General features: G+C 33.0%; 1 protein-coding gene across 1 annotated transcript; it reads left to right on the plus strand.

Annotated features, from left to right (window-relative positions):
• Positions 1-7,373: 7,373 nt before the first annotated feature.
• Positions 7,374-10,132, plus strand: LOC120075281 (pentatricopeptide repeat-containing protein At1g19720-like). Its single transcript, XM_039028501.1, has 2 exons — positions 7,374-7,523; positions 7,610-10,132. The coding sequence occupies exons 1-2, from the start codon at positions 7,499-7,501 to the stop codon at positions 9,625-9,627; spliced, it is 2,043 nt and encodes a 680-aa protein (XP_038884429.1). The 5' UTR covers positions 7,374-7,498; the 3' UTR covers positions 9,628-10,132.
• The last annotated feature ends 831 nt before the right edge of the window (positions 10,133-10,963 follow it).

The raw sequence follows: 10,963 nt of genomic DNA on the forward strand, positions 1-10,963 counted from the left end.
TCGGTCACGATTTCCTCTGTCTTTCACAATCATCCCATCACCACTATTCTTTTGCAGGCTCTCTTACCCAAATTTCAACTGTTCTCTAACCTAGCCAAGAGGTTTCTGTATAGGAATCTATTTAGTTTCGCTGTAGTTTCACCAAGTAAGAAACTGACGCTTGTAGTATTCAATAAAGAGTAAACCAAAGTCTTATATCTATTGTTTTTCGCATTTGTTTTGTTGAAAGTCCCTCATTTTTTTCACTTTGACGTGCTGTCTATGTTGTTACCTGAGTTGACACTTCCAAATTTTTTGTTACTGATTAATGTTTTCTGTTAAGAAGTATCTACTGATCAATGTTATCTGATGACCCATGGATGCTTGTTGGATATTGCAGAAACAAGTCAATTTTGGGCTCATTAATAGATGGGTTTTTCTGTTTACAGATGTATGTTTTGAGCTTAGAGGCCATCTTATCTGAATTGCAGAACGTAAACCAAGAGAAAGAAAGCAGTACTGGCCAATTGTTTGTGAGGACAAATTGAAAAGGTTCCGTTTCAAGCTTGAGATGTGTATAGCTCATGGTGAAAGTTTTTTTTACCATTTTTTTATTAATTGGAATGAACTTCTTCTGGCGGGTTGAGATTCTAACAGGAATTGGATTAGTTACATCTATTGAAGTATTATGTATATGGTACCAAATTTTAGGCTGGTTTGAAATGACATTTCAAGGGGTTAAACACTAAACAACCCTTTTAATGTTTCCTTAATTGTCTGATAGTTTGATCAAATGAGAATGAAGCAATGTCATGATTTTGACCTCCAAAGTCTAGATGGTTGGTTAGACTGAATTACAATTATGATTTAGCCTAACATGTATGATCTTACGTAGTAAAACTTATAGAAGTATTGTAGTATCTATTGATTCCATCATATAGAGCATAGATGAGTGATAATTGACATGCATTTCCTCTCTTAAGGTTGAAAGTTCTATCATTCATACCACATTTGTTGTACTAAAAATAAGAAAAAAGTTATCTTATAAAGTCTACACTATGTTAAATAAATGGGAATGTGTTATCATAATAGTGAATTGCCTTCTTTATCCTTAGGTTTGAGGTTTGTGTCCATTAAGGTCTTAGGTTTCATATTTGGATATGTTATTGGTGTTAAAAAATTTCAAATATACTATCGAAAGATATATCTAACATTCAAAATTCATTTTAAGCATTAGATTATTGGTGTTCCAAAATTTTAAGCTTTGGTGTCAAATGAAATCCATTGCAACTGATTTGTTCATCCAGAATAAGTCCATAGATTTGTATCAAGTTAGACTCAGAATCACCTCCAATCTTGAAACTATACACCCTTTTTTTATTGCATTTTTTCAGGCGCGTCTCCTCAATAGTTTGCATCAATTTATTAGAAATATATGTTTTAGTGTATTGAGAGAACATATCAAGTCAAGTGGGCGTTTATATCAAAGATTGATAATTTGATGTCCTATATTTATTGTTGAGAAAAAAAAAAAAGTTTACAAATAAGCATACCAAGTAATGAAGAATGTCGCAAAATCCACGATAAAATAAATCATAGTTTACACTTTTTTAGTACAACCAATGGGACTAGGGAGATTTAAACCTTTCATTTTAAGAGTAGTACACATGTTGAATATGAAATCTCAACTTGTATCTATTTACTAGATTTCTAAACTTTCAAAAGCATTAATAAGTTTATAAACTTTTAGCTGAAATCTCATTTTTATATCAATAGAATCCTAAACTTTAGATGTTAATCCACACATTTTTGTAAAAAAAAAGTATTAAAATATTAAGATTTATTAGATACAAAATTTTAAATTTGATAACATATTATATAGTTTTTAGGGTTAATAGGATAAATAGGGTGTTTTTGAAAAAAAAAAAAATTAGGAAAACCAGGTCATTTTGAAAAAATTTAGGTGAATAAGGTTCTTTTTTGGGGAATTGGAGTGCGTCTGTCGCACTCTTGTTTTTTTTTTTTTTTTTTTTTTTTTTTTTTTTTCCTTTCCAACTTACAAGTGTCGCGTTAAGGGGTGTGCACTTCCGGTTTTTTTGTTATATATTTTTTTTATAAATTAATTAATTTATTTATTTTTATTTTTTTAATTCCCAACTTATCTTTCTATAAATTATTCCCAACCTATCATTTTCTTAAAAATAATTCCCAACCTATCTTTATTTCTTCTCCTTCTTTTTCTTTTTTTAATTTTTTATGTTTTTTTATTTGTTTTTTATGTTCAAACTAAATTTATTTCTGTTAAAATTTTAAAATTGGATTTAGAATTAATGTTTTTTTTTAAACATTTTGAATTTGAATGTTTTTTATGTATTTGTTTTTAATCTTCTAGTTATGAATAAGAACATTGTAGTTTTAATCTATAATTGTAGAAGTTTGTACTTTACATTTGAATTAGGGAAAAAATATTTTTTTTGCTACTAAGTCTTGGGTCTAGTTTTAATTTAGTCTATTAATTTCAAAATGTTACACATTTAGTCCTTAAATTTTGAGTTTGGTTTTAATTTAGTCCCAAGATTTCAAAATGTTATAATTTTACCTTTGACATTTGAGTTTTGTTTCAATTTGGTCCCTATATTCCAAGTTTACACTTTTAAATTCGATTTTTCACTAAATACTCATTTTCCAGTCTTTAGTGTTAATGTAGGTTAATAAATTTAAAACATTTATAGGGATTAAATCTTTAGAAATTCTACAGTATAGAAACTAAATTGATACATAGTAAAGTTTAGGGACTAAGTTGTTACAAAATTAAAGTACATGGACTAAATGTTACGAACCAAAGTTTGGGAACTAAATTGTTAATTGTACGAAAGTTTAGGAATTAAATGTAATTTTTAACCATCATTTTTTTTAATACATAATATTAAGCATTTTAAATTTTAACTGTATAACATAAACTAATACAATGTTCAAATAAACTGATTAATTACAATTAATATACCATGTTTTATAAATAGAAAGTATGAAATTAAAACCCTTTTAAAAGACTAGGAAGGAATTGTAATGCACATCTTTATGAATTTTTTAGTGCATATTGAAAATGCAATTCTTTTTTATTGTGAATCATGTCAATTTATCTTAGCAATTTTTTAACCACAAATTTGCCTAAAAAACTATTTTATAATTCTTTAGTTTGAAATATATTAATTCTTTTAAAATTACTTTCATGTGTGGTGTTTGATGCTATTAATAAAATCTTAATTTTAAAATTATATCCTATATCCTAATTTATATGAACAAAAAATGTAATTTTTAAAACCAAATAGCGACAACCACTCTAACATATTAGGATATAGTTATTTAATGTATAAAGATAATTATCGAGCATACTAAAAAAAGATGATGAGCAACTAAATCTCTTAGAATAAAAGATCATATCAATTACCGCTAAGTTAAATTCACTTTAACCATTGTTTTTTTTTTAATAAAAAAATTCTAAAACTTGATATATTAATTATAACTTTTTTCTAGTAATATTAATTATAACTTCCTATTATAATTTATCTACCTATCCTATTAAATTATTATAATTGAATCAATATAAAATTAAATAAAAATTAATATATATAAGATTGACCATTTAAAAAGAAAAGGAAAAAAAGGACACAAATTTTGAATTAGCTACAGGTTAATTACATACAAAAAAAAAAAATACCAAAAGATTAGGTTCCATTCTACACAAACTTTCGTTAGTTTTTCTCAATGGACACAAATTTTGAGATGAGACACTAGGGGTGTTAAAAAAAAACTCAATAATCTGACTAACCCAGACTACCCAACCCAAACTGGGTTAGATTTTATTTTGGATTGGATTGGGTTAAAAAAATTTAAAAATCTTAAATCCTGATCGGGTCTCGAATTTCTCCATTTTAGGGNAGAGTGATGGTGAGAGTCTGAGAGAGAGTGTTTTAATTTATATATATATTAAAAAAACAAAATAGGAAAGAGAAATTGAAGTCCGGACTCCGAACTTGAAGAAACGAAACCCTAGCCACTTGTGTAATACCCCATACATTTTTTTTAGTAATAATGTAATTTCAGTAACTTTATTATTTGGAATTTCAGTATTTATTACTAGTTTGAGGGAATTTTTAGAATTTTGGACTTCAACTATAAGTGCGGAAATTTAATTGTTGGTGTGAAATTATTCAAATTAGAAATTGATGGCAGGAATTAATTTTCTTTTGAAACGAAAAGGAATTTAATAGTAAAATGGAAAGGAATTAAATTAATGGAATTTAATAGTAAAGAATTAAATGTAATAGAATTTAATAGTAAAACGGAAAGGAATTAAATGTAATTATACTTATTTCATTTTTTTTGTTTTATTATTATTATTATTATTATTTTAAATCAAACTCCACCTACCATCTGTTCGTTTTCTCCTTCCAATGAACAACGACAATGCCCACGATCTCCAACCAATGTCCTCTGATGCTGTAACATACAACTTCAACGGCCACAACGCTTGCAACTTCTAGCAACTTTAAGCAGCATCTCACATGATCAAAACACCCTAACAACAACGTTTTTCCCCTTTTTGACAATTGTTCCATTGGGCAAGAAAGAGGTTGAGCTTCTAGTTTCTAGAGTTTGCGATTAGAGGTAAGTAATCTTACTACTGAAACTGCCCACGGCCAGACATTAGATGTATGCTAGCATGATAAATGAATGTTATGGCAGGATGAAAGCATGATAGACTGATAGTATAATATGATCAAAGTATGTTCTGGTACGAGATCTGAATTATTTATTTATGCACATAGACACTTTAATGCTAGCATGAGATGGTATGTATTTCCATATAGTTGTATTTGATTTGTTGATGTTGAGGATTGTAAGACTAGTTACAAAGATAATTCTGACCGTTCTAAGATTTAATAGACTGTTTAGAAAAGATATATGAGCATGTGATAATATGATCGAAGCATGTTAATGTATGAGCACGATTTAGAATTTTATGAAATATATTAAAAGGATGATTGAGCATGGCCCTAAATTATGAGTTAAGCGACGCTACTACGGAAATGTCTTAAAGTTAGGTGAAAGTTTGAGCATTTTGTTGATGTGATTTATCATGAAAGTGCATAAGTTATATGATGTATTATGAAATTTCAAATGTTTGATTGTTACATGAGTTAGTGCGTGAAAGTGATGTACTAGAGTGGATCCATTAATACTAGATTAATTACGTATGTTGAGGTTAACTAGCCTGACCTTGATCGGGAGATTTTAGAGGATTCGTAATTAGGTGAATGTTATATGTAATATGAAGTTAGATGCAATCTCTTTTCCTTTCCAGACTATGTGACTGCATAAAAGTGATGTACATCTAAAGGCGCTAGTACATGAAAGAGATGTACTAGGGCTGGTGTGTATGAAAGTGATACATACCCCAAGGGTACTGGGGTGTACAAAAGAGATACATACTCAGTGGGTTATGTGTATACGAAAGGGGTGTATGTCTAACCATGTGTACGAATGAGGTACGTATCCCTACCTTTATAGAGAGGATCTGGGGTGTACGAAAGAGGTACATACTCAGTGGGTTCTGTGTATACGAAAGAGATGTATACATAACTAGATGTACGCAAGAGGTACATATTCAGTGGGTTATGTGTATACGAAAGAGGTGTATACGTAACCATGTGTACGGAAGAGGTACATATTAAGTGGGTTATGTGTATACGAAAGAGGTGTATGCATAACCATGCGTATGTAAGAGATTGTGTTTCCTTCGGGATTCACCAGAGGTTGCGGGTCCTACGGGACTTACTAGAGGTAGTGGACATACTTAACTACAATAGGATGGAAATAAGTTTTTCGTGCATGTACGAGTCCCATGAGGAATAGAGCAGCTTATATGTTCCACTAGAGGTAGGCATCTAGAAGACATAGATGCGTAGCCTGATCCCAGTAGTAGGGTTACTTACTGAGTATTTTATACTCATCCTTTCTCATGTTTATGTTTCAGGTAAGAGTAGGGCGCGCCGGCGAATGACAAGCAGAATCCGTGATCAAGCCACTGGGACCAATTTTATGCTTCCGCTCATGATGTTTAGATTTATCTCATATTTTTCCATTTCCAGTCTTCATGTTTGAAAATTATTAATTAATATTCGTTTCCAAACTTTTAAAGTTTTCTAGACTCATTAAATTTTCTAATTATGAATTATGGGTACCCTGTTATTTGACTTTTATTTAATCTTAACGAAAATCTTTTATTTGACTTTATTTATTTAGCATTTATTTCGCTATGAAAAATGTATCATTTTAAATTCTATGCATGCATGTGTATAGTAACGGCCTAGCTCGAGTCCTAGGGAGTCGGGTCGTTACAACTTGCCAGTCGCCTCATCGAAGCTTTTCGTCGCCCTCGCCGCTTTCGATCAAAACGATAAAAAACGAAACCTCGCCTCTTCGCTCGCTCTCGCCGCTTCCGTCGAAAGGAAACCCCTTCGCCTTAGTCGAACGAAAACCCTCCGCTTTTGATCCGATCTCCGCCTTAGTCCCCTCGTCAGATCTGGCCCACGCCTCACGCTTCCGACTCGGTCTCCCTCAGTCTCCTTGCTTCCAGTTCCGATACTAACTCACGCTTTCGCTGAGTACACCCCTTAGAGGGGAAAAAAAGGAACGGTGACCCAACCCCCGAAATTTTGGGTTGGGTTGGGTTGGGTTGACCCTTAAAAATGAACCGATAGGGTTCATTATTAGCCAACCCGATTTTTTGGGTTGGTCCACAAAATTCTTCCAACCCGAACTATGTACACCCCTATGAGATGCATTCCATAAGAGACAAAAAAAAAAAAAAAAAAATTACACTTTTCCTAATTTATTTCAAAAGTACCTGTTTTCCTAAATAGTTTTTAAAACTACCTTATCATTCTAATAAGCCCTGATTTTTAAATTCTAATTATGACATTTTGTTTAAAATAAATTTTTTCAGTCACATTGTTTAAAAAAAGTTTAATGACATATTAAATAATAAATTGAAAGTTTTTAGTATTTATTAAATAAATTAAAGATAAAAAATAAAATTATCTGAAGATTTAACCTCATAAATTATAGGGTTGTTTTTAATATAGAAAAATAAACAAAAATATTTATAAAATATGACAAAATTTTAGAATTATCAATTATAGGCACTTAAATAATTTAGGGTAATTTATATCGATGTATTAATAGATATTTATATAAATCTATCTAACATATAAAAAATTTAAAAAATTTACTAGTAAATATTTTTTTAATAATTTTATCATTTGAAATAATTTATCCCAATTATAATATCGAAATAGGAAGAAAACAACCATATCGACTTTGGGGTCACCTCGAGGAGAAACCAATCACCTAGCGCCCATTTTGAACTATAACGTGGCGAAAGCTCCCCGGCAGGGCAGTGTACAGATTCGAGATTCCCCAGTGTCTCCATCTCCTTCTCTGCCACTTTCCATCCATGGCTCCCACACAGACATATATAGGTACATCTTTAAATTCTGACGTCACAACGTTCTCTTCTCTCTGCTTTGGCTTCAAATTTTAACTTTGACTATGGCAACTCTGGTAGATGGTTTCGTTTCCTCGAGCAATGCTTCTCCTGCCCTTCCATCGTCTTTCAAGTTTAACTTCGACCTCCAACCCAGTTTTAGATTATCTCGAAATTCCATGTATGTAGCTTGTAGGATGCATTTCACTGCGATATCGGCCCATGATAGACCCCAGGGTCAATTTTCTCCAATTGCTAAATGTACGGATCGTAATTATGGAGGTTTTAAAGTCCCAATCGCTCGTAGTTTCGGTTTGTTTAATCATAATGCCCAGGTTGTCAAATTAAATGCTTGTCGGGTCGATAACTTGTTTGGAAAGAAGCTGGCAACGTTTTATGCCAAGGACGTGAATTGCGTGGATAGTGACAGTAAGCTGTTCGATGAAATTCCTGAGAGAACGCTTTCAGCCTATTCAGCTTTGATTAGGGCGTATTGTCGATCAGAGAAGTGGAATGAGCTCTTTGCGGCGTTCAGATCGATGGTTGATGAGGGCATACTACCTGGTAAATACTTAGTGCCCACGATTCTTAAAGCATGTTCTAGAAGACAAATGGTGAAGACAGGTAAAATGGTTCATGGGTATGCCATTAGGAAGAGATTGGTCTCTGATATTTTTATTGGGAATGCTCTTATCGATCTCTATGGTAATTGTGGGGATTTGAGATTTTCGATCAATGTTTTTGATTCGATGAGTGAAAAAGATGTGGTTTCGTGGACTGCACTTGTTTCAGCCTACATTGAAGAAGGTCTTTTGGATGAGGTGATGGAAGTATTTCACTCCATGCAGTCTAGTGGATTGAAGCCTGATTTGATATCTTGGAATGCACTGGTCTCAGGGTTTGCTCGATATGGGGAGACTAACACTGCTCTCACGTACTTGGAAGCCATGCAAGAAGAAGGATTGAGCCCAAGGGTTAATTCATGGAACGGAGTAATATCAGGTTTTGTTCAAAATGGATATTTCAAAGATGCTTTGGATGTATTTATTAATATGTTGTTGTTTGCTGAGAATCCAAATTCTGTTACTGTTGCGAGTATACTACCAGCTTGTGCAGGGTTGAGAGATCTAGGTTTAGGCAGGGCTATTCATGCATATGCTCTTAAGTGCGAGCTGTGTACAAACATTTACGTCGAAGGATCATTAGTTGATATGTACTCGAAATGCGGACAAGATGATTACGCTGAAGAAGTTTTTGCCAAAGCAGAGAAGAAAAACATTACATTGTGGAATGAAATTATTGCAACTTACGTGAATCAGGAAAAAACTAGCCAGGCATTAGAATGTTTTAGATCACTGCAGCATCATGGACTAAAACCTGATGTTGTAACCTACAACACACTGCTAGCTGGACATGCAAAAAATGGGCAGAAAGTTGAAGCATATAAGTTGCTATCTGAGATGTTACAGAAAGATTTGGCACCCAATGTTGTATCTTTAAATGTTTTAGTATCTGGATTTCAACAATCTGGGTTAAGTTATGAAGCTCTAGAATTATTCCAGACCATGCTATGCAAGGGTTGCCTTCATAATAAGATGATTACTTTCCCGATCAGACCAGATACCGTCACAATAACTGCTGCTCTGGTGGCTTGCGCTAGCTTGAATTTATTGCACAAAGGGAAGGAAATCCATGGATATATGTTCAGGAATTCTTTTGAAGACAACCACTTCATTTCAAGTGCTCTAATTGACATGTACGCAAAGTGTGAGAATATTGATTTGGCAATTCAAGTATTTAGGAGTATAAAGAACAGGAACGTAGTTTGTTGGAATGCCTTGATTGCTGGTCTTATGAGAATAATGCAGCCTAAAATGGCAGTTGAACTCTTCTGTCAAATGCTAGTAGAAGGCTTAAAACCAAGTTCAGTCACCTTTTCAATACTTCTCCCTGCCTTAGCCGAAAAGGCAGATTTGAAAGCGAGAAGACAGCTACATTCCTATATCATCAAGAGTCGGTACCTTGAATCATGCAATGACCTTGCAAATGTCTTAAGTTCAGACAATTTTGATGGAGGAGTTTTGCTTCATGGAATATAATGCCTATTAGCGTATGACTATAAAGGTCATTCCCTAGAATAGAAAATGATTGGATCCTCTTTTCCCTTGCAGAGAACTATTTGAAAATATTAGATGAAAATTAAGGCAGTGAAGGATAATTCTGTACGATGAAGAGTTCAGTTCAGACATGAGACATCTGACCTGCGTTTGTGGCAATCAGCCAAACTTTGGTTTCAATAGATGGGATTTCAGATGATGAAGCACAGCATCCGATCATCACCACGGTTCAAGGGGAACTTTCTTGCAGGATGGAATGATGTTTGAAATATTCACTTGGTGCTAAGGTGCGTGCTATCTGTTTGCATTGCAAGGAAGGCTTTAATTATCCCTAAGAGGCTGGATTGATCGAGGATTATTATGCGTATATCCTCCTAAGAGGAGTACTCGTCTAGACTATAGGTGATGGGTTTTGAAAATGTATAACTTGGCTGTCTGAACCATTGCAACCAATACTTAGGCTTTCCTATTTCAAGATTACATCAAAGATGCAAATCCATGCCATTATTAGGTTTAGTGAGGAGGTGTGTGCTTACTGAAAATAAGTGAATCCTAAGTTTCTACGTTTTTAATTTTTCACAAAGGAAAGAAGTGGAATGGGAATGTAGATGAAGTTGAAAATCCGAGGACGATACACATACAAGAAAAGGTTTACATATAATTATTCTTTGGACATCATTTTTCAATGCTCAAGAGTCGACGGTAGCATCTCAGGTTTTGAATGGACAAGAGACTGAGATTAATCAATTGAGAGATAGAGAGAGTTGATTTTGGATCGTTATATAAATCTGTACTTGTAGATTCTCTCTCTATGATTGTTGCAATTCTTAGCACCGTCATTAATTAATTGAGAGAGAGTCTGAACTTTTCTTGTGGTCGACGGCTTTCGCTTAATAAAAAAAGAAAATATATATATTGCACTTAAAGCATTTGTGAAGTCATTTCAAACAAGTTCCAAGTCCGTGACCTTCAACACTAACTGCATATGCATAGCATCATTTTCTATGCCAACGAATCAAAAAATGAGGATATTGCCATTGATGGGAATGAATGAATATGCTTAGTAAAAGATCTATTGTTTACAGATTTTTAATCCCTAGATCTAACGACAGCTTTCCCATTAATGTTGTACTTTGATCAACGAGATTCTAACATCTAACCCTGAATTATTTGTCACGAAGTTCAAAGACATTGAATTCGATTACGGGTTGAGTTCAATATTTTCATTAGTTGGGTCGTATTCGTTTGGTGCTTTTGCTCTCAAAGTTTGAACTGTTTAAATGGTCAAATCCATATTTAAGAATAGCAATTAAGGATA

The sequence above is a fragment of the Benincasa hispida genome, chromosome 4 (genome assembly GCF_009727055.1).
Source record: "Benincasa hispida cultivar B227 chromosome 4, ASM972705v1, whole genome shotgun sequence".
NCBI classification, from domain to species: domain Eukaryota; kingdom Viridiplantae; phylum Streptophyta; class Magnoliopsida; order Cucurbitales; family Cucurbitaceae; genus Benincasa; species Benincasa hispida.